At 39.9% G+C, this 25,158-nt stretch overlaps 2 protein-coding genes across 9 annotated transcripts in view; both read right to left on the reverse strand.

The window, feature by feature from the left end:
- The window catches only part of FHDC1 (FH2 domain containing 1), a 45,788-nt gene extending 42,504 nt beyond the window's left edge, over positions 1 to 3,284 (reverse strand). Inside the window, exon 1 of the mRNA XM_081811757.1 lies at positions 593 to 3,284. The gene's annotated coding sequence lies outside the window, so the exon portion shown is untranslated. The remainder of the gene's footprint in view (positions 1 to 592) is intronic.
- A 182-nt stretch (positions 3,285 to 3,466) lies between these two features.
- The window catches only part of ARFIP1 (ARF interacting protein 1), a 120,244-nt gene continuing 98,552 nt past the window's right edge, over positions 3,467 to 25,158 (reverse strand). For 7 of the 8 annotated variants that reach the window (XM_006727245.3, XM_031026275.2, XM_006727246.3 and 4 more), the window contains one exon: positions 13,877 to 15,757. In XM_006727245.3, coding sequence (XP_006727308.1) covers positions 15,602 to 15,757 — 156 coding nt within the window. In that variant the 3' untranslated portion in view covers positions 13,877 to 15,601. Of the gene's footprint in view, positions 6,579 to 13,876; positions 15,758 to 25,158 lie in introns of those variants that run through there. The other variant, XM_081811762.1, reaches the window with a different exon arrangement.

Below are 25,158 nucleotides of genomic sequence, written 5' to 3' on the forward strand. Positions count from 1 at the left end.
CTGTACCTCTTACTTAAGACCTGATTTTTAGGGATGCCTGCTCAGTTGGTTAAGCGTCTGCCTTTGGCTCAGGTCATGATTCCAGGGTCTTGGGATCGAGTCCCAAATTCGGACTGCTTGCTTGCTCTGCAGAGAGCCTGCTGCTCCCCCTGCTTGTGCTCTTGTGCTCTCTAACAAATAAGTAAATAAAATCTTAAAAAAAAAAAAAAAAGACTAGATTTTTAAAATTTGAAATCCCGGCTTTCCTCTGGTTCTTTTTCTCTTCTGAATTCCTTATATCTAAGTATTCACTGAATTTGTTGCTCTTTCCACAAGTCTCATCTCTAACATCTGTACTTTATATCCACATCCACTCACCCCAATTAGAGGATGGGGGAGCTGATATAAATATTTGCTGTTGGCCATGTGTCAGGAACCACATGTGATTCTCACACCAACCCTAGAAACCCACCAATCTGTATTTTTTAGTTTAGAAAGGTTAATTGGGCTCCTGTGTCCACTGCCTTGGTGTCCTTTCTCCTTCTCCGCTCTTCTCCCTGATTCCACTGTCAGGCCAGTGTTTTCGAAAGTCTAATTTCATCACATTACCTACCTGTTCAAAAGCATCCGTAGGTTCACACATGTGCCTACGGGAAGAAAGTGGTGATCATCCATCGGACACTGGCTGCATTTTACCTTCCCCTCCTGCAGTCTGAACTGTTCTGCTGCACTCACGCAGCATTGTGTGTGGGCCCTGAACGTATCAGCCTTCATCTTTGGCTCTTATTTGATATGTTGTGCCTATTAGGCGGCCAAAAAGTAGTTGAGTAGCACAGAGCACAACTCTGAAAGAAAATCAATGTCTCCATGGATGTGAATCTAAGGCAGGGAATCTAGAGGACACTTTGTTCTTCGTCCACTAATACGCTGATTGTTAACCACACCCTGGTCTCCCCGGACCTTGTGCTTGGGAGGTAAGGTGGGCTGCTTGTCTGTATCCCAGAAACCTCAGCAGCTCTGTCTGGGAGGAAGGCCAGCAAGACTCCTGAAGCCAAGTGTGCCCAAAATCAGCCCAGCCCCAGAATCTGTGGCTTGAAGCTGCCAACCTCAGGGGTGCCGGAGCAGAGGGCAGGGTGGCCAGCGTGCACTTCTCCCAGCAAGCTGAACCTCTCTGGAGCGTGCTCGTAGCTTCGTGTGGCCCCGGCCATGGCCTCCACAGGTCCCAGCTCCAACCCCTGCCAAAGAACTTCTTGGTCTGCAGCGTGTCTTCCCTCTCCCCAGACTGTCCTTTCCAGATTGCTCTTTTTCCTTTGCCCAGTTCATATTCTCTCTTCGGGCTTCCCTTCCTCAGCCCTGAGAAGCTGGTGGTTTCCTCTATATCAAGCATTTTGTATTGGAATCTGTCATTAGGAGCTCCTCAACAAAACCTTCAAACCAAAATAAATCAAATTGCAGAATGCACCCTAAAAAATACCTTATGGTTCTAAAAGAGGTTTATTTGTGGGGCGCCTGGGTGGCTCAGTCGGCTAAGCGTCTGCCTTCAGCTTGGGTCATGATCTCAGGGTCCTGGGATCGAGCCCCGCATCGAGCCCCACATCGGGCTCCCCACTCAGTGGGGAGCCTGCTTCTCCCTCTCCCTGTCACTCCCCCTGTTTGTACTCTCTCTGTCAAATAAAAAAATAAAAAAATCTTAAAATAAATAAATAAATAAAACAGGCTTATTTGCGTAAGGAAGAAGTCTAATGCATGAGCTGACTTCATGGACCCACCAAGGAACCGCAGTGGACACCCTGAAATAAGTCCCCTCTAGCATAGGATTGAGGCATCAAACTGATTTTTAAAACCCTTTCTCTCAGTGATACAGACTGAGACTTACTTAATCTTTGTTCTTCTTAAAACATATCTGATGAGATCAGTTGTTCAGTATTTAGATTATAGGCTGTGTCTTTGCTCTTAAAATTGGAAACTGCAAAAGAAACCAACTACCAACTCTGTAGTTAAACAGGCTTGGCAGACAAAAGCAAAGACTCATCACTCCTTCTAATAACAGCCATTTCTAAGAGGAATTGCTAGACCTCCTTGTTCCCTTCAAATGTTGAAGGTGTAAAATACATAAAATCAACAGAATTGTTGTTGTCACCATGAATGCAAATTCACATCAAGTATCTTATTGACAAAATGCAGACACTGGATTGCAGTTGTTTTCTAAACAACTTTGAGCCGAGATAATGATGTTTTCTTTTTGCAGGCTAAGAAATGGAAATAGTAAGTTGCCTTTAAGCATAGTAAATAATAACTAGGCTCCAACCATTAAGAGGGAGAAACTTTTTTTCTGGGTGCTAAGTAGTGATTTCTGAAAATTTAAAATAGAAAATGCTTTCACAGGTAGGGGCACCTGGGTAGCTCAATCGTCTAAGTATCTGACTCTTGATCTTAGCTCAGGTCTTGATCTCAGGGGTGTGAGTTCAAGCCCTGTTTTGGGCTTCATGCTGGGTGTGGAGGCTACTTAAAAAAAAAGAAAAGAAGAAAAAAAAAAAGAAAGTGCTTTCACATGGGATGCATGTGATGTTGATATCCATGGTAGCATCAACAGGCATTTCCCTGGCCAGAAGTAAATACAGGTACTTCGTCAACAGCAGTGCCTGATTTCTTTGAGGGTAAGAGAGATTACAGGCAATCCTTACCAACATATAAGAATGAGACAATTAGACAGTCGATGACCTCTTTCTCCTGCTGTCTATGCTTCCTTAGAGCCCAATGTTCATTTGCTCCCTTTTAAGGTGTGTGTGTGCCTGTGTGTGCATGTATGTTTTGGAGGCAGGGATGGAAGTGGAGACTGAGGTAAGAGAAATACTGTAAAATCACTGAGGTTCTTACCCAGAAAATCCTCAGCTAGGCTTTTTTTTTTTTTTTTTAGTTTACAATCGATACAGTGCTTAGAGAACTGATCAGTATTAATGATCAATGTAGGGTCTGGCTGTTATAACATTCAAATTTTGAGGAGAAAAATACCTTTAAAATATAATATGAAAGTGTATCCCTTCTTTGCCCCACCCATAATCAAAACAAGTATGTGAGTCTCCCTTAGAGGAATTAAGTTAAAGAGGATGTCAGATGCCAATTTCTTTTGCTCCTGGTTTTAACGGTTTCAAATGGTTTACCCTCTGAAGAAGTTAGCGGAGCAAACAGCAATTTGAAACCATAACACAGGACAGGCAGTCAGCAAACAGAAACCCAGTGAATCAACAATATTGGTATGTGGTGCTGGTGCTGGTGGTGGGATGTGTGTGTGTGTGTGTGTGTGTGTGTGTGTGTGTGTGTGTGTGTTTCCCTGGGGAAATAATATATGCACGTCTTGTACAAGACTTTGTAGGGCACATAAAGGTGGGCAAAAGGACATGTTGGTGACTTAGCAATTTGTAAAGCCCTTTTTACTCCTCTTGGAAATTGAGTTTGTACTTAGTTTAAGGACCAGTTATGAACAAATACTTTTGCACTAAGCTTCTATTTTTAATAAGAAGGCAAATACTTTCCGTAAGATAGGAAATCATCACACCAGCGCGTAACAATTAGCATCTTAGTATTTCTCAAGCCAGATACATAGAAATAATTCAAATGGACCATTTTTGGAGAAAGAGGGTAAGCCTTGTGGTAGAAACACCATTATTCAAGTTTTGATGGGCCTTGGCCACAAAGAGGATCCCTGCCAAAACACTCAGCATCACAATTAGCTCACAGTTTGTATCCCTTTGTGGGCCTGACCAGGCTAACTCTGAACAGGGCTGCACTGGGGTTAAACCCTGGACTTCTCTTTTCATCTTCACTCCTAACTGCTGGCCCCCTCCTGAAGAAAGAGGCTACTGTATTGAATCTAACTCAGAGAGGTGATACCAAACATTCAGCCACCTGTAGTTTAAAATAAATGAATGACATTACCCTCACATTTCTAAGTTCCTTTTATCTGGTGTTTTTGTACATATGATCAACTTTTGTGTGTTAAATTGTATATTAAGCCATAACATGGAGTAGAACATCTACATTATTTCTCTATAGGACCAGGCTCCAGAAAAGAGCAAATTACTCTTCATTTTGCTTGAAATGTTGCTGATTTCTGAAGTAAAACACTGGGTTCTCTCCCCACTGCATCCCTTTGTTGAAGGAACAGGTATGAGAATTTCTGAATTTTTGAGTTGCAAATTGTGTCGTGCTTCCTGTGGGGTGACTGATGGGCAATGTCTCTCCGGTGTCTGTTTTACACAGGGGGAGAGGGGATGTAGGGCAAGCACACAACTGAACACAGGACTCTAATTTACACTGTACAATGGAATTATCTTTATGCTGGAAATTGTCCCCCCCCACCCCCCATCCCCCAAAGGGACAATTTCTCGCCCCAGGGAAAATTGAATACCATCTCACTGTGGATTCTTATTTACCTCAAGTTTGGGGTCACAATGACACATCACATTTGTAACTTTGAAAGGAGTATAAATAAGGGAAAGCAGAAAAAATGCTAGATGTTCACACATCTTCATTTCCCCTCTTCACCCCCTACCCTTTATCAAAGATTGGAACATATTTTCTAGCTTTGCATTCTTTCCTTTACAAGCATGCCCTCTTCACAGTCGGTCTCAATAAGGAGACTAATTTCCAAGGGTGCCTTTTTGCCTGCTGGGTATAATCAGGTTAAACCTTGTCTACTGGAAGGGAGGGCAGAGGAAGGAATTCTACCCCAACAGCCTCACTGAACGGGAGCTCATAAAAAAGTGGGCCCCTTGTGATCCTCATGCTCATGGTACAGAGTCTACAGAAGTCACTTGATGGCTCAAAGACCTTTGTCCTGTATGATAGGCTGGGTAGTCACCATAAAGACATCAGAGGGGCTAATTCAGAAGGCTGGAGCAGAGATGGGGGTGGGGAGCACAAAAGATAAGGGGGAGCAACGAAGATTATGACTCACTCCCAAATTTTTATTGGCATCCAGATTTTTAATAAATTTTTTAAAATTAATTTTTAAAGTAACCTCTGCACCCAACGTGGGGTTTGAACTCACGACCCCAAGATCAAGAGTTTCATGCTCCACTAACTGAACCAGCCAGGTGCCGTGGCATCCGGGTTTTTAATAAAAGTCACATGTTCTACTTTAGCCAAAGCTCTTGAGATTACCAACAAAGGGTTTTTTTGCATGTGTCTTCCCTTCCCTATGAAAATAAGCTGATTTCTTCTTCATCAGGCTGCGATAATAGAAACTGCAATAAAGGACTACCAGAATCATATTCAAATTCCCAGAAAGCTACTTTTGCAGATTCAACCCCCCTTCCTTGTGACCATGAAACACTCATGCACCCCAGTCCTGGTGACGCCTACTTATAACCCACACGTTTGAACGCTAGGTAGCTAGTTAATAATTTATTAAATTTTTTCCTTCTCAAAAATGGGAACACACAGGTTGACGTTCAGATGGTCACATCGTAAGGTCATATATTAAACTGCTAAATCTTCTGACCAACAATTCTCCCCTGATAACCTGGAAGATACAGATAAATTCTGCCTCTTTGTCTAAATACATTCTAGGGCTAGTTGGTAAAAAGGAATTGAGCTTTTTTTTAAATGACTGGTCTGGAAAAGAAGGGTTAAGATTCAAAGCCTACAAAGAAATAATACTGTACTAATATTTAGGATTTGATTTATGTGAGGTTTAGATTAGACCATTTCCAATGACCGAGCTGTGATGGCAGGGTGGTAAACTGCACTCTTCTGCACCCAGCACACACGCACCTACGCACAAGACATTCCAATTTGGAGCTGAAGGCTGGCTGCTTGCACACTCAACTGCAAATAGCATGTTCAGCATACTGGTCCCTGCCCTCCCCACACCATTCAATCCCAGGATTTGCATAGACTTTCTCCCCATTAAATCAGAAAGTTTGAGGGCAGGGCTGTTGTATTAATCTTCATATCTTGTAGTAGGTACCATTAGGACTCTGACAATGGTTGTTAGTCATGGTGTCTGCCAACTAAACTTGGTCCTCATCACCAGCAGATGGCACTCAGTGGGCCTCATCCTTCAAAGCTAGAGGCTCCAGCAATGAGAATCCTCATTATTGACAATACTGAATGCCTTTCGTGTGCAAGGCACAGGGAGAGCTACACAAACGCTCAGAATGGTTCTGCCCTCAAGAGGCTTCTAGAATCCAGAAGGGAATCCACCAGAAGAGACTCAAGCTCTTTGAAGCAGTAGGTAAGGGCACGTGAAGAGAATGGCCAGACATCACACCATTTTATGGTGAACTGGAAGTGCACATGGGCCAGTCAAGTGAAACACTTCAGAAGACATGATGATGGTCAACAGGAAGCCATACAGCCAGAGACCGACTAAAAAACACCTCCAGCTTTGACACGGTTTGGGAAGAAGACTGATTGGGATTGAGTTCTCACTTCCTAAATCTGATACAGAGGACTGAGAATGTAGCTTGGATCCTCTCCTCTCGATTTCAAATGACAAGAGACTCAGTGTTCCCGGGGAAGCCGGCGGTCTGGCTCGGTCACTGCTTGGGTAAGCCGCTTCTGTAGGCTAGGTGTACAAGATTCCAAAGAGGCTACTGTAAGGAAAAGACATATTAAAATAATGAAAAGTCAGCACACTAGAAATTTAATGAATCATGACGTTTTCTTAATCGGGTGATCTCAGTCCACTAGGAGTGAACAGAAATTCACATAAAAATGAGCTAAAAGGACTCAACAGAAAGAGCTCTTCCTAGAATAAGTCAAGGTCACTGTTGAGGTCACTGGCAAGGAAGTCTGGAGTGGCTTGAACTGAAGCTACTTGTGTCTTGGGGAAAAAAGACTTGTTTTCATTGCTCTAGTCATGAGCACAAATAGTGACTCCAAAAGCTTGAAAAGCCAAAGACAGCACAACGACCTCTTATTATGTCATTGTATTTTTTTTTTTTTTAAAGGACAAATAGGCAAGTTAAGACCAGAGCCTGCTATGAAGCTTTTATACTTTCCCTTCTCTTGGGAGTTTAGGCAAGGTCTCTCTCTCTCTAAACAGACACACACACACACACACACACACACACACCACACGTGTATATATATGTATATATGTATATGTATGTACATAATTAGACTTGTAGCTGTTCATTTGCAATTTCTAACTAATTTCTCTAAGTTTATGGCTGGCTTAATTGAAGGAAGATGCTAACTGAACTTTACAAAGAAAATATAGGGAGCCTTTTTAGATAACGTTTAGAGAATATAAGAACAGATTTTTTTTTTTTTTTTTTTAAAGACCACCCCATAGGAAATCTAAATGATGAATCAGAGGTCTGATCTTGTCAATGGTTGGCCAACACCAGTGAAGAAGAAATTGTTAGACCCACTTCAGGGACCATCTGGACCTCTTGAGGTGTTAGTGGAATCAGGTAAGAAAAAGTCAACATGGGCAAGCAGACTGGTCATTCAGCAAATACTCATGACTGTTTAAATTCACAGATTTTTTTTTCAACTCACTTGATTGTACCAGTGATTAAATAGTAACCATTACCATGGTAAAAACTCAATTCTCAAAACATCATCTGGGGGGGTGCCTGGGCGGCTCAGTCGTTTAGCGTCTGCCTTTGGCTCAGGTCATGATCCTAGGGTCCTGAGATCGAGCCCCGAATCGGGCTCCCTGCTCAGCAGGAAGCCTGCTTCTCCCTCTCCCTCTCCTACTCCCCCTGCTTGTGTTCCCTCTCTTGCTGTGTTACTGTCAAATAAATAAATAAAATCTTAAAAAAAACCCAAAACATCATCTGGGCTTCTTGCTGCTATTATTGATGTAAACTAGTTCGAAGATTTTAGTCCACAACATTTTCCTTGTTCTGACCTAAGGTAGGGGTGAGGGAACAGGAAACAGAGAATTTGAGAACAATGTAAACATCCATTATTTATTTGGGGAATTCTTTAAAGATTTAAGCTATTTATTAATTTAAGAAGTGTGCATTAGGGAAAATTTGGCCAGCTCATATCTTTTCAGATTGAAAATAAGTTATTAAAAATTACCAATGTACAATTTTTTTAAGCAGTCTAATTTTTAAGAAATCCAGACTAGTAGTATGGAATAGAGTAATAAATGCTTCTTTATGAGAAGAGGGGAAAAAATTGAGGCAGAAGAAACCATTAGTATTAAGTTAAAGTGTTTTATTTGGGAACTTAACTTCTCTTACAGTTTCAAGTAGCTATTTAGCAAGTTGAGGAGAAAAAGGAGAGAAAAAAATCTAGTTTAGTGAAATGCACATTTTTCTATGTGATTTCTTTTTCTAACTAGTTTTATATCCTCAACTAGTTTTGCTTCTTCAGTTGCCCTGTTTCTATAATTCTTCCTAACAGAAAATTGTTCAACCTTATACTTTCTGGCATTTCTGTGTGTCCAAGTACAAACCAGTTTCTTTCACATGCTAGACAAGGAATTCTGTTATTTGCAGGAGTAAAGTCAGTGGCATCATTGGCTTGACAAAAAAAAAAAAAAAAAGCCCCCTGATGGCCACCCTGGTACCAGCAAGAGGGGAAACCCCTTCTGGACAAAATATCCTAATAAAAAATTTTTTTATTATGAAAAATTCCAAAAGGGAAGAGTTAAAAGACTAGTACAAAGAAACCCCACACACCCACCTATTTCAATTGCTAACAGACTGCCATATTTAAGACATCTCTCTCCTTCCTTTTCTCTCTCTCCAGCTTTCTTTCCATATATGTGAGTACATATGAATGTATGTATTTTTGCTGAACCATTTAAAAGTAAATTGCAGGCATCATGCCATTTCACCTTTAAATACTTTAGGCATGGAACTCCTGCAAGGCCATTTGCCTAGGTTACCACAATAGAATAACATACCTAAAAAAACTAACAGAAAGTCCCTGTTATCATCAAACACCCATTCGAATTGTTCAGTTGTTCCTCAAACGTTTTATATAGTTATTTTTTGAACTGTGATCTAAAGTCTCTTTTATTTTATAACAGTATTTCTAAAATATTTTTTCTTTTGTGGCTGACATTTTGGAGAAACCAAGCTAATTATCTTGTAGAATGTCCCAGATTCTGGATTTGTCCAATTGATTTCTCATGGTGTCATTTAAACTTGTATTTTAACGCCCTGTATTTTCTTTTAAAAAGATTTTATTTACTTATTTGACAGAGAGATAGAGAGAGCCAGAGAGCACAAGCAGGAGGTGGGGGGAACAGCAGAGGCAGTAGAAGAAGCAGACTCCCCGCTGAGCAGGGAGCCTGACGCAGGGCTTGATCCCAGGACCCAGGGACCATGATCTGAGCTGAAGGCAGATGCTTAACCAACTGAGCCACCCAGGCGCCCCTAACCCCCTGTATTTCCTATACACTGGAAATAAAGGCAAAAAGCCTTGAGTAGATTCAGGATAAACTGGAGTATTCCAGCAGGAGTATCTCGAGTGATGTTGTGTAATTTATATTATTGCCTTTTATCTGGAGGCACATGATTATCAGGTTATTAGTGATCCAAACTTTGATCACTTGAGTTGGATGGTAAGCACAAATCTTGTATTTTTTTTTTTTAAGATTTTATTTTTAAGTAATCTCTACACCCAACGTGGGTCTCGAACTTACAACCCGAAAAGCAAGCGTTGTGCGCTCTACCAACTGAGCCAGCCAGGTGCTCCAGCACATATCTTTTATTAATGGTACTTTTTCCCTTTTCAAATTGAGTAATATATAAGGTCATACTTTGGTATTATGATATAATCTGTTTTTTCTTCAATCGCTAATGATTTTAGCATCCAGTGGTGATTCCTGTGTGGATCAATATGTCAGTGGGGACTGCAAAATGGTGATTTTTCTGGGGGTGCCTGGGTGGCTCAGATAGTTAAGCGTTGGCCTTCGGCTCAGGTCATGATCCCAGGGTCCTGGGATCGAGCCCCGTATCGGGCTCCCTGCTCCACGGGAAGCGTGCTTCTCCCTCTCCCTCCACCTGCTGCTTCCCCTGCTTGTGCTCTCTGACAAGTAAATAAAAAAAATCTTAAAAAAAAAATTATGCATGGAGTTGGGGATACAGGGTGAATAAGAAAGCATGCACTGTGTCTTCCTCAAGAGCTTAGAGTCTAGCCATAAGTATACACTCCTCAAAGGAAAGAATTGTAATTATCTGCCTAAAACTTTAGGTAGTTTTTCATAAAGAGCTTCCTAATATAGAATTAGAAATCATTTAGGGGGAAGTCAAAAGTAAAGTCACATTATATAAATAATCTGAGCATGTTGTTATTCTAAAAATTTCATGATTTTGGAAACTTTTCAGCAAGGCCAACAGGGCTAAAGTTACCTGTCTTCTCCTTACCCCATAAAACCTTCCAGTCGTTGAAAATTTTTTTTCTTTTTACAGTGAGAGCTTGCATTTTCTTTAGAACTTCTATAATTAAAGCTCCAAAATATAGTGAAGACTAATATGGTTTCCATTTTTTGTCCTTATGTGCCCCTGTGCCGGCATGGTATACATTCCATCCCTACGGTAAAAACACATACACCTTTGCTTCTCAGAAGCAAAGTGATATCAAAGTCTAAGTCCCATAAAGTTACTTTTGTCTAAGATCAACAAAATGGTATTTCGTCCCTTTCATCGTCCTTATGAATCAACAATTCATGATAAACCATAGTTGCAGAAAGCTCATTCTTTGAGAGAGAATGCTTGTGGCAAAGCCTAGATTGGGCCCAAACAAACCAAAAAAAAAAAAAAAAAGTTTTTTTATGGAAGTTTCATTTTGTAAAAATGTCATTGAAATTCCCAGCTCTGATAAGATATTAATCCAATTAACTGCACAGATATAGAGTCCCAATTCTCAGACTGGGTCTAATTTCCCTTCTTCATATGGATAGTCTCCTCTTCCCATATCAGAGTTACCACTAGAATAACTAATGGTTCTCACTTAATTTACATAAACTACTAAGAGTTAACTTTTATTTCACAACACAAAGCCAAACTTCATAGTTCTCTGTACATTAGGACAACCACTTGGCAATTTATTATAAAGGTCCATTTATGCCAGGAAACCTGTTGAGCAGGAAACCTTCAAGTGGGAACACAGAGTTTAATGAAAGTCCTCAAAAGAGAAAAGTTGTTTGCATCGCCATTCTTTCATAGGTTTTGCTATTCTGTAACAATAGTAAAGGACCTGTGGCCCTTGGAAAAGCTTTTCTTTTCTTTTTTTTTAAGATTTTATTTATTTGAGAGACAGAGTGAGAGAGAGAGAGCAAGAGAGCATGAGCAGGGGCAGAGGGAGAGGGAGAGGGAGAGGGAGAAGCAGGCTTCCCTGCTGGGCAGGGAGCCTCAATGATGTAGGGCTCCATCCCAGGACCCTGGGATCATGACCTGAGCTGAAGGCAGACGCTTAACTGAGTTACCCAGGCGCCCCTCTTTTCTTTCTTTTTTTTTTTTGGAAGATTTTATTTATTCATTTAAAAGAGAGAGCACACGTTCAGGGTGGGGGTGGAGGCAGGAGGGAAGCTTGGTAATCATGACCTGAGCGGAAATCAAGAGTTAGATGCTTAACCAACCGAGTCACCCAGGTGCCCCCCCTTTTTTTTAAATTTAAATTTTAGTTAACATACAGTGCAATATTGGTTTCTGAAGTAGAATTTTCAATGTCTTGGAAAATGCAAACTATAACTGGCCTTTTGATCAGAAAATAGCTTATTCACAACTGGAAATTGTCTGAGGCAATATAAAAGTTTGCAATCTTACAGGGGGAATCAGATTTCTTAAATGTCTAAATTTGATTAGAGCTGAGTGATGAAGGATCTTAAAGGGTCTCAAGTCTCTCAGGCAACCGAAAGTTTCAAGAAAAGAGCTACCCAGGGCGCCTGGGTGGCTCAGTTGGTTAAGCCACTGCCTTCGGCTCAGGTCATGATCCTGGAGTCCCGGGATCGAGTCCCGCATCGGGCTCCCTGCTCGGCGGGAAGTCTGCTTCTCCCTCTGACCCTCCCCCCTCTCATGTGCATTCTCTCTCTCTCAAATAAATAAATAAAATCTTTAAAAAAAAAAAAGAGCTACCTGGCAAAAGATATTTTGAAATATTATTACAAAATACAGGCATTCTTGGTATTTCACAAAAATTAGTACAAATTATATACAAATGTTACACTGAACTATTAATTTAGATAATTGGCTTTTATTTTTCACATCCAGTGAAGGAAAAAGGAGACTGTGCATTTTGAGGTAGATACATTTTTCTTCAAATTAACAGTTCCATGATTAAAAGACACTTATCTTCAGCCTTTCCAATATGCTAATTTTACTTTATATAGCACTTTCCAGGTTCACATTTCTTTTTCAGAATACTTTAAGATCAATGGATTGAAATGTATCATATATATTTGAAATGTGCCTACTATGAATCCATTTAGGGGTGAATGGATTATTTTTTCAACTGAAAAGACATTTAATACACATTGTACTTGAGGAGAAGAAATGACTTTTGCCACATTGATTTAATTGTACAGTCGAAACAGCAGGATTTAAAGGGGGAAACCATACATTTAGTTGCAAATAACTTACCTGGCATTACATTTGGTAACAGAGGTTGGCTAAGCCAGTTTAATATATTTTTGGGCCTTCATGTCTTTACCTGTAAAAAAGGACCTTAAACATATCATCTCTAAGGAAGCTTCTAGTTTCACTCTTATGGGATAAGCTTTGGTAACACCATCAGCGCAGTGTACTTTGAATATGGAAAAGATGGTTCTTAAAGTCTATAGATTTTAGCTAAATTGCTTCTGCAAGCCCAGGTCCTTCCTGGGCCCTAAGATTTAGAAGCTTTGGGGTTATTAATTAAACAAGGGGGCCATCAGACTGAGGTGGCTTTAAAGACTTAGTATCCTACATAAACAAACCAAAATGTAAGCCTGAAATGCCTCAAGGTTAAATCAAAACCCAAAGACAACAAATCACAAACAGCCAACAAGTCCTTCCCAAATAAGGCAACTGCTTAAGCTATAGCTAATCAAGTTTTTTCCTCACTTTGCTTCTAAGTCTCTAAAAAGTCTCTCCCCTAGCTCTTATTGGTGGAGGGATCCTAATCATTTTTAATTTGGCGTTGCCCGATTTGAGTCCATTTTTGTTCAAATAAACTCTTATTTTTCTTTTTGGTAGGCTCCACGCCCCAATGTGGGCCTTGACGACCCTGAGATCAGGAGTCACTCATTCTACCGACTGAACCAGCCAGTCACCCCTGGCAAAATCTTTCTTGAAAGCCACCAGCACTGCTTAGCAAAATCTTAAAAGTGTGTATCTACTTTGAGGGCTCATTTTCATTTCTAAGAATCTAACCTAAGGAAATAACTAGGTAGAGTACAAAGATGAAGGTGTGCATGTTAAAGGATATTCAAACTAGACCTTATAATATAAATAATCGGTAACTAAAATCTGTAACTTCAGGGGAGAGTTAGGTGGTTCCATGCAGTACTTACTGACTTGGGAAGTTATTTTATCTTCAGTTTTTTGAAATTATCTTCTTTTTTCTACAATGAATATAAATTACTTTCCTAACAAAGTAAATATACCAACTGGCTAATTATGTTAATTCTTTCTTTCGCACATGTACCCACTACTCAGAATCACTGATATTTTTAGTTTATTCTAAAAAATCATCAGTCCCTGAAACTGTTTAACTCCTTAGCTACTAAAATTGTTACCAATATGTGCTAAGCGTGGATGTGTTCCACTCCCAAGGGAGACTCCAACTGAGGAAAAAGAATAACTTACTGAGAAAAAGCTGTTATAAATGACAGAAGCACCATTTTTTGGTACTGTTCTTAAAGTCAGGAAAAGACAAATCATATGTCTTCAGAATTTCCAGAGAGTTGCTTCTTAAATTATGAAGAGCCATAGAAACAAGGTAGTGCAGCAAATACTTTTAATAAGAATACAAAATTCACACCAGAGGCACGTTCTGGGGAATGTACAGGAACTATCACAAGTAGTAAGTCTGCTGGAAGAATAAAATAAGGCTCTGTCAGAGTACAAATATACAGGAAGGAATGATTTAAAATAGGTTTATGATTTACAATCACATTACATTGTACATATTAAGCACTGAAAACAGGCATATTAATTAAAAAGCCAGCTAAAAGGCATTTGAACATATATAACAAATCTTACAGTTCACAAAGTTCATGTATAACAGTAATTTTTTTAGTACTTCATTTCAACACAAAAGAAATGAAGACATATTAATTTACGTCTATGACAAAAATCAAGAGAACTTATACTTAAAAGGCTTACATTACTGATAGAACCACACAGCGGATAGGTCAACCACATAACACACAACCAACAGTGCTGAGCAACTAAAACAGTACTGGCCTTTCCAATCCCCTTTTCTTGTTACCACCACACTGTCCCAGATTACCTTTCCATTACTCAAATGAAGAAAAATTCCTCAATCTTCTCATTCCACAAAAGGAATGAAGAAAAACCAAACAGCAAATTCAAAAGTTGATTTTACCATAAACCTGAAATGCGATTTAAGGAATACAAAAAAACCCAACACTGATACACAGTGTTCCTTTCCAAGGAAGGAAGAGACAAGCCAAACATTATCTGAAAGGGGTTTCTTTATGGATTATGTACATTGGTTGAATGAGAATTACTGTATCTGAGAAGGCACATATCTGTGATTTAAGGCTTAACTGGTATTGTTACATATGGAAGTCGATGAAAGCTGTCTAGGAATTCACTTCTGTCAAAATGGAATTTACTCCAAAACTCGCTTTCTAAGCACAGATTTCTACTCTAGAAACCATCAAGAGTTTCTATTCCCAAGTCCACCTGCCAAAAAAAATTCTCTTAAGCAGGTTTCATTATGAATCATAAGAAATTGCTAACATAACCGCCCAATGACTTTGGGTGATGCAAACTCTTAAGCTCAAAAGCCTCACAGAAATGACAGTGTGATTCCTGCGTCTTAAAAAAAAAAAAAAAAAAAAAGTTTAAACAAAATTACAATAGTACAGAATCATTTTTAAAAAGGTATTTGCCACAACTCCACAAGCCAATCAGTCATTCATTAGAGCTGCCGCCTCTGTGTGGATGCTGCAGGAACACCATATAATTTTACTCTGCAAAATAGTTTCTTTTTTCTTTAAGACAATACATGAAAATGAATATCTTAAAGATGTTTAATATATTCATATATAAAATATCTGATGTTGATACAAATCATGTAAACCTCCCTTTGGAAAAGCTACAACTGGCCCTCTTTCCAGGACCAAAAACCTTGAATTTTTATATCTGGTCAGTGCAAATCTATATTAGATGTTTTCAAACTACAGAAATAGCCATCAACCCTCACAATACAAAAGGATTTCTCAAAAAGGAAAATTATTGTGTTCAGATCATAGAAATTATGTTTACATTAAAATCACCCACCTTCCCATCAAATTTAACAGTTCAGCTGTTAAAGTATGAAAAAGGGAAAAATTAAAGCTGTTTGTGCAAGAATCACTACAATGGTTGTGGTCACCAGTTCCCTAATCTTAACCCAACTCTGCTTAATTCTTATTAGGTTTGTTTAGAAATATAATGACATGACTTTTCTTTTTTTTTTTTTCCCCGGTGTGATTTTACTGTTCTTCAAGCCAAGATGGGGCGTCCACTCCAGGGGTTTTCAATTTGATATGGAACTGTTTAAGTGTCTGTTCAAGTTGCTTCTGATTCCCGGCAAAGTAAGCGGCAATGGCATTGTGGAAAAGGACCAGCTGATTGTGCAGCACTTTAACCTGCAAACAGGGCAGGGTCACAAGACCAAGCGTTAACACCAATGGCAATGAAATATAAGGTGACCTATCACATGTCCTCACTAAATAGTGTAGCTCTCATCAGGAAAAGCTGTTTTAATAAAGACCAAGTATTTCATACATACACACACACACACACACACACACACACACACACACACACACCCGCCCCACTGGGGGGATTTAGTAATATTTTTAATTAATGCCCTCAGTGGTGTTTGAATATGGTTAACAGAATACACAGCTTCTTAAACTGACCTATTCCCTTTAGGGAAATTAAAAAGTCATACATTACAGTACCATACACAGTTCTTAGGAAAATAGAAAAAAATCCCTTCCCTCAAGAGTTTCTATCCTCAGGGGGTGGGGAAAGAGAGAAGGGAGACCAGAAACAACAATAAGTATTGACATCCCAGGAAATGAGTATCTCAAGCCTTGAGGTCAGGCTAACTCTCAGACCCTTAGGGCATCTGGCATTGGGATTTACTTCAAAGTTGTTTAAAACAAAAGACATTTTTTTTTTCTTCTGATAAAGAGGAAAAAAAATTCTAGCAGGGATATAGTTTAAAAGGACCACATAGCAATAAACAATGAAAACTAAAAAATGTCTGAATGAACTAAAAGGAGTGTATCTTAAATTTACCTGGTCAGACATTAAGGCCAGACATTAAGGCCTTTATAATGAAAACCTCTGGTAGCAGGTACAACAAGGACAACCACGAAACATTTAACACCATGTATCAGGCACTGTACTAGGGATTAAGGCACACGGCAGCAGAAAATTAGTATGATAAATGCGTAGTAAAAGTACACTGGGTTAACGTTAAAAAAAAAAAAGGGCACTTCTGGGGAGAATAAGTTTTTTCAAGAAGTATTGGAGAAGAACACTGGGGGGGCGCCTGGGTGGCTCAGTCGTTGGGCGACTGCCTTTGGCTCAGGTCATGATCCCAGGGTCCTGGGATCGAGCTCCGAATCGGACTCCCTGCTCCACAGGAAGCCTGCTTCTCCCTCTCCCACTCCCCCTGCTTGTGTTCCCTCTCTTGCTGTGTCTCTCTCTGTCAAATAAATAAATAAAATCTTCAAAAAAAAAAAAACAAAACAAAACATTGGGACAGGAGAACTCCAACTCCCCTGCCCTCTGCTTCTGAGATATAGGGGATATTTCAAAGGATGATAAGCCTCAACCTAAGGGCAATCATTAAAGAAACAGGATGTTAGGGAAAGCAGGCTTCTAAAAGGCAATTTAGGGAGTGAGCAAAATATTTGATTATACTGGACTGCTACGATAATGGCCCCAAAGAATCACTCTTCTCAGTATTATCTATACCCTTGGAGAGTCTTCTGCAATGTAATATTGGCCATGTAATATTAGAAAATGAGGCCTGATAAGCAAGTGCATACCCTCTTGGACTACTGCCGCCACCTTTCGAGGACGCGCAGTCTAGCCTTCCTCCAAGAAGCCCACAGGGAGAGAGGGCCTTCATCCCAGGTATGCCCAGGGCTCAGCAGGCCTTCCAGCTGAAAGTGAAACCGAAGAACCCATCTACTCAACCCACACAATTGCGGTAAATAATAAATCATTACTGTTCTAGGCCGCCAAGTTTAGGGTACTTTGTTATGCAACAAAAGACAAGGAATACATCTATGAAAAAGGTCAAGAATGCATTTTCCTAGCAATGAATAAGGGTTTTAGAAAGCACAGTGAAAAGGAGGAAAATCAAAAGGGGGAGGATAGGCTTGGAAAGAGGAAAGGCTAAGCTGGGTGATAAGTAAAGGAGAAAGTACCTAGGGAGGTTAGGAGTCGGGTGGTTGCGAGATGAGGGAATGGAGAGAGAAAGCAGCTAGGGAACAGAGAGTCAAACGAGAGGCATATATGCTACTCACTAGTCCCAAAATCTACCTGCATTTTTGGAGTAAATGTAATATAGTATCTTTGAAGACTTTTACTTCCAACGTTCTAGGAAGACCTGACCATTGCATTAGGCATAGTTTGATACTGGTTACAGCCTCCCCAAATTTGTATTTGTTATTCATTTAGGTCATCAGTAAAATATTCCCGTTATTAGTATTGTTCCTTTACAGCAACTGCCAGAAAGAGCTTTGGAATCAGGAGGCATGCGTGCCAATCTTAGTTGCACCACTTCCCAGTTTTCTTTGTGACATCAGGTACAGGTTGCTTCTAACTTCACTGGCCAAGGTCTTTATCCACTTATCAGGGATGCCATTCCCAAACTGCATATGTAGTGTCACTGTAAGGGTTAAGTGACATGAGATACTACCTAGCACACTGTCTGACACACAGTAAGTACTCATCCAATTTCAGTGGAATCTAAGTTTACCTATTGGATGGTCAAACCACATTGATTTTTCTTGGTAAAATAAAATGTCATTTATTTAGAAACTGATTTGGAACTTGTAAGAAGACTGTGATAATGTAATTTAGAATAACAAATACATTCATCCTCATTTCTGGCACAAAGCACCTAAAACCCTTGTTATTTCCTAAGTGGTAAGAGTGAATGGAGCATCTTTTGTTATATTATTTAGTGTCTTGTCCTGTTCCTGAAACAGCCCCAGTGCTATAAAGGTGAAAGGAATGACTTCTTAATAAAAAGCCCTTTTCAACCACACCCGACTTTATGTTAATGAGATTTTTGGAAAGCTCCTAGAAAACCAGGGTAAGAGCTGGTTGTCAGGGAAACTAAACTGTGATCAGAGGATGGGAATTTCAGCTCCACCTGCCTACTTCTGGGGAGAAGACAGTGGCGACAGGTTGAATATCCACCAAGGGTCAATGATTTCATCAATGGTGCCTATGTAATGAAGCCCCCATAAAATCCCTTAAGTATGCGATCTGGAGAGTTTCTGGGATGGTGAATGCATCCACAGGCTAGGAAAGTGGTGCACCCCCAAATCCACGGGGACAGAGGCTCTTGTGCTCAGGACCTTTATAGACCTTGACCCCTATGCGCTTCCTCATCTGGCTATTCATTTGTATCCTTCAATAGTCCTTGTGATAAACTGGTAACCTAGTAAGTAAACGGTTTTCTTGAGTTCCGTGAGACACTCTAGCATACAATCCAAGTTGAGGAGGGGGTTGTGGAAACCTTTTATGTATGGTCAGAAGCACTGGTGACAACCTGACTTGCGATTGGTGTCAGAAGGTGGAGGGGGTGGGGGCAGCGTCAGAACTGAACTGAACTGTAGAATACCCAGCTGGTGTCCAGGATCGAGAATCAGTTGGTGTGGGAAAAACCCCACACATGTGGTGTTTGAAAAGTGCTATGAGTGTAAAAGAAGAAAGACAAGAGTTTTCTCCTTTCCAAAGGCAGACAGAAACTGATGTGAAGTTTATCTTAACACAATGAAAAAAAAAAAAAGGTGCGTGCTAAGCAAATAAATTTTGTTGAAAAGATGCAGGGGCACAGTTGGCTTATCAACACTGACTGCCTTGACATGGCCTTTAATCCAAGGGCAGAAAACAGCCTGGGATGCTGCAGAAGGAATTCCTCTGCTCGAGGGATCACCTCAGAAGAACTTTTTTTTTTTTTAAGATTTTATTTTTAAGTCATCTCTACACCCAACATGAGGCTCGAACTTACAACCCTGAGAACAAGAGTCACCCGCTCCAAATGGGCCAGCCAGGTGCCCCAACTATGAACTTTTAAGGGTCGATTTATAGGCCCACGATTCTCTGCTTCTAAAATAAACACATTTTTCAAGCACCACAGAGGCACTTCTTCCAAATTATTCATTGGTCAGCACCACTCAAATTAATAGTATTACATAAAAAATTTGTTTAAAACATTCTTAATACAGACTTCTACTAATTCCACTAATTCATATTGAACTTTCTCTATGTCCAAACAGAAAAGTTGCACATTGCAATCACATTTAAAACAAGCTTTAAAATGACACAATGATACCCTGTGTAATTATCTACTAGGAAAAGGTCAGATTATTCTAATTAAGGTTATAACCAGGGTTCATCTTACATGAGTGTGGGGTTTGATTTCAGGACCAAATCTTTTTCTTTTTTCTTTTTTTAAGTTTTATTTATTTAAGTAACCTCTACACCCAATGTGGGGCTCAAACTCACAACCCCGAGAGCAAGAGTCCTATGCTCTTCTGAGCCAGCCAGATGCCCCCCAAAATCTCTTTCTTGTAAGACACTGGTCAATTAAAATTATAACTAGCGAAAAATAAGTAAAATAAAACACTGCAGGTTAGCTCTCATTTGATTCCTATTTACATAAAAATGTTTTCTGAAACTGAGCTCTTCTCAGTCACCTCTGCCTGTGTGACTGAGTTTCAGAGCTTCTGGAAAACAGGCTGTCGGGGATTGGTCAAAGGAGGGGTCCAAGAGCAGTACGCTTTGACAGAGGGTGGACAAGTTCCCAGATGACCTTAGAAATGATGAGGGAGCAGAAGCCTAGCTGAAGACAAAGCATAAGCTGACATCCTGCAAGCTCCCCCCCCCCACCCCTCCACTCCTGGATGGGACATGAGTGACATTCTTCCAGGATACCTAGCAAGAGGGGAACACAACTTTAACTTGACAATGGCAAGGCCTCTGGTATCTTGTAGGTCGGTCCTCTTTAGCTTATGAAAGTTCTTTTGAAAGCTCCCTTTTCCTTACTTCCCTCAACTCCTGAGTATATAATCACCACTCTTCACGACCCAGGTGCAGCAGCTCTTTCTGCTCACAGGTCCTGTCCCCATGCTTTAATAAACCACCATTTTGCACCAAAGATGTCTCAAGAATTCTTTCTTGGTTGTAGGCTCTGGACTCCACCCCACCGAAGCTCACCTATATTCCAAAACCACATCAGATAGGAAACAACTTTTCAAAGATAAAAACCCATAAGGGAAAAGACGGAGAAATTAAATTCATTAAAATTTAGAGTTTCTATTCATCCAAAGATAGTGAAAAGACAAGTTACAAACTGAGGAAATGTATCTGCATTACATGTACTGACAAAGGATAATATATTTAGAAAATGTGAAGAACTCTGACAAAACAAAAGCAATCCAATTAAAAAGAGCAAATGACACGGATGGGTATTTCACAGAAGAGAAAACAGGAATGGCCAATTAAATCTGAAAAGATATGCTGCCTCATTAGAAAACAGTGAAGTGCAAATTAAAACTAACCTGATGAAAGGGGCTTCAGCTACCTCCACTAGGACCTCAAAACTTCTAATTGATTAAGTTCTTCCTAGCTTATCTCTTAAGTCAGGCAAAACGTCCTGTGATGGGAACCGAAACTACCCCCTCAGGCAAGAAGGACTGCGGTGAACTCGCAAGACTGCATGTGACTGACCCCACGACAACTATCGCCTTGACCTTTCCTGTCCACCTGCACGTACCTGCCCACCTTTGTCCCACAGTTTCCTTATATAAACCCAGAAGTAGTTTCAGCACTTTGGAGACAGTCTTTGAGATGTGTTGGCTGCAATGAAATTCTTTCCTCCTTTCACCAACGCCTGTCTCTTTCTGTTGGCGGCGAGTGGCCAAGCCTGGTCTATTTGGGACCCCTGGAGCTGGCTGCTCTCGCGGGCCCGTGCCCCGGCCACACTGGGACGCCATTTTATACCCTCTACATTGAGAAAACTTAAAACAGTTAACACTGTCGTGCACTGTTGATTGTTGTACAAATTTGTACAACTACGTTTGAAAACAATTTGGCATTAATCCATAAAATGAAGGATGCATATACCCTACTGAACAGCAATTTGACTCCTAAGAATACACCCTAGAAAAACTCGCACATGTGTTTTATGAGACAGGTACAATTACGATCATAGCAGCACTGTTTTTACCATGAAAAAACAAGGAAATAGCCCAAAACTTGCATTTACAGGAGAATGGATAAATAAACTGCAGTCTCTTCATGCAAAGGGGATACTATACAGGAGTGAGAATAAATGAACTGCAGCCCACATGCATCAACATGGATGAACCTTAGGAACATAAGAGTGAAACAGCAAGCTGCAGAAAAACACCTTTGGTAGGATTCCATTTATATAAAGCTCAAAAATATGCCTAACTGAACGATACATTCACACGTGGCAAAACTATAAAGAAAACCAATAGGAACAATAAACAAAATTCAGAAGAGGGGTTCTGTAGGGAGGAGAAGAGGGAGGATGAGGTAAGGGAAAGCACAGAGGAGGCCTCAAAAATACTGATGATTTTGTTTCTTAACCTGGGTGGTGGGAACATGGCTGCTACTTTTTGTTGTCATTGCTCTTTATATTTTGCCTCTATGTTAAACATTCTTTTGAATATACTTAACATTTTTATGTTATTAGAAAAGGGAAAGGTTATGAAAGATAAAGTCTGTCTATATCATAACTTCATTGAGGATCTGCACTATTCACAGTGTTCTAATGAACTACAGTCATCCCCACTTTACATTCAGAGAAAAAAAAATACCACATCTAAAGTGTTACTTACATTCATTCATTCAATAAATATTACCAAGGGTCTGCTAGTGTCAGGCACTAGTCTAGGGGCTGCAATGCAAGCAATCAACAAAACTACAACTCTGCTCTCAAGAAGCTTATATTCTAGTGAGAGAAGAAAGAGAAACAAGGTAAGTAAAATATACAGTATGTTAGATGATGGCATGTGTTATGCAAAAAAATTAAGCAGCAATGGGGAATATGAGATCTGTTTATAGGAGAGGGCGTGGCAATGTAAACAGGAAAGGTAGACTTGGTCTGAGGTGACATGTGAATAAAGACCCAAAGGAAGTGAGGGGATGTGCTTTAAGATACTTTTAAGTGTTCTAAGGAGGCTGGAAGAACAACATTCTGGACGGAGGAAATAGCAAGTACAAGAGTCCAGAGGCAGGTGCTGTGCTTGGTGTGTTTGAGAAACAGCAAGGAGGCCAGTGTGGCTGGGGCAGAGTTGTAGGGGTCTGGTAGGAGATGTGGTCAGACAGATAATGGGGAGCTAGAGGATGCAGGACGTCGGATGTCATCATAGAGACCGTGGCTACATTTCTGAGTGAGATGAGAAGACACGGGAAGACCCTGAGCAGAAAAATGATAACATCTGATTTACTTTAATAAACACACAAGGGTAGAAGTAGGGAGACCTACTAGAATACCACAGCAATAACCCAGTGAGACTATGGTGGCCTGGACGAGGGTGGTAAGAGAAGAGGCGGCATTCTCAACAGACTGTGAAGGTGGAGCTGTGGGGCGCGAGAGATCAAGAACAAAGATGCCAAGACTTCTGCCCGGAGCAACGGAAAGCCTAAAGTTCCCATAGGCTGATATGGCAAAGGCTGTGAGAGGGCCGAGTGTAGAGGAAGGCAAGCTGGCTCTCAAGAGCTCAGTCTGGGACAGGTGTGATGTGGCTTTCAGGCAGACACATGGAAATGCTGAGCGAGTAACTATGTTTGAGACTGGGCAAGAGTTCAGGATAGCAGTATAGTGAAGAAAGAGAGTAAGATCATTTTTATAGTTCCTTTCTATTAAAAGTTTTTGAGAACTTGCTTTCTAAACAGAGGTGTGTGTTATCTATCTATACCTATATCTATGTATCTATGTGTATCTATGTGGAAACTCAAATGGCTCTCGAAAAGCCTTTCAGTTGAAAGGCTCTCTTTCAATAGAAAAACATTGTTATTTCTATTTATTTTTAAGGACAAAAACTAGCTTCTCTTTTAGAGATTTATGAAATTCAACTGGAAGTTCATGTACAAGTTTATGAACCAGCCCATTAATTAAATACTCTTACCTATTTAGAGGTATTTTTTTTAAGGCTTTTGCACTAGTAACCTACCTGGGTCACAGAGTAATTTTCCACTTTGCCCTACTAAGTGTGACTTAGCTTTTCTGTTGTTCTATTTTGAATTTTGGATGATCCTCGGTTCCTGGAGTTACAGAGCAACTAAGGGGTTTCTCTATTTTTAGTGTGAAATTCTAATTTTCAAAAATAGATTCTAGCCAATTATTTTATTGCTCTTTGGGTCATAAGAATTTTTGACTTGAATTTCAATCCTCAATGTTTTAGTATTAAAGGAGATGACAAGAGCGGAGCACGGGGGTCTGGTTCATGTATTATACCTGGAAAGAGCTGTTACAACAGTCTGAAAGTTACAGTAAGAAAGAAAGTGGGAAGAGCATCACACAATTTTTAGCTAACCCTACAAATGTCAACACAAATATCAACATAAATGTCACATACGTCAACTGATGAGTCAGTTTCCGTACCTCCTTGAGGTTGCTGACAAACCCAACACAGAGAAACGCCTCTTCTTATAGCTGAAGGTTGGCAGCCCACTAAACAAAGCCTCAAGCCCAGTGCATTACCTGTATGCAAAATGTTTCCCAACCCCGCTGAAACTTAATCCATGGGAAATCAAGGAAAGAGGGCGCTTTTTAAGACTGAATTCTAGTTTTCACAACAAAATGACACAATACCCATTTTCGCAAAAACATTCTCCCAGTAATTGTGAGAAGGTTGATGTGTAAGCCTTTAAAAATATATACACACTTCAGAGCAGTTCCCTGGTACAGAGAGAGCCTTTGGGGATTCACAGCTTTTCAATTATAATTATGGAAATAAAGTATACAATTTCATTGTTACTTTAATCTCAGAAGCCTTTTTATGCCAAAACAGATAACCTATCTCATTTTTCTATTAGTACTGATTATGTAAGTGTTGTCCGAGTACAAGTTTTAGTTTTGGTAGTATGTCTTAAAAATCAGATGCAAATTTATTTATTTACTTTTTTTTTTTTTAAAGATTTTATTTATTTGAGAGAGACAGAGAGAGAAACAGCATGAGAGGGGAGAGGGTTAGAGGGAGAAGCAGGCTCCCTGCTCAACAGGGAGCCCGATGTGGGACTCGATCCCAGGACTCCGGGATCGTGACCTGAACCAAAGGCAGTGGCTTAACCAACTGAGCCACCCAGGTGCCCTCAGATGCAAATTTAAATAGGAATGGTAAACTAACAATCTTTTAAACAATCAAACCATTACTAACCATTACCAAAAGTAAATGGAAATAAAAATAAATTAATAAATCAATATCAATATGAATATACTTTCTGTACTAAATGAGTTAAAAACGTTTGCTTTTCTACCTATTTTTGCTTAATTTTCTTTAAATTTTTGATGAACTAATTTGCACTACAATATGTATTCATATAATGTCAACGTGGTTCTGACTGAAGCCACAAAGAGTCCCCAGGATGTTTAAGAACAATTAAGTAATATTAGAAAAACAGTTGCAAATACAATTTTATTTTTTATTTTTTTTCAAATACAATTTTAAAGATAACTAGTTTTTGCAATCTTAGTAATGACTGTACTGTTGTCACTATACATAAGAAGTTTTAAGGAGACTTAAAAGTGTTATTTTAA

The sequence above is a fragment of the Leptonychotes weddellii genome, chromosome 2, assembly GCF_054177405.1.
Source record: "Leptonychotes weddellii isolate Sample4059 chromosome 2, ASM5417740v2, whole genome shotgun sequence".
NCBI lineage: Eukaryota > Metazoa > Chordata > Mammalia > Carnivora > Phocidae > Leptonychotes > Leptonychotes weddellii.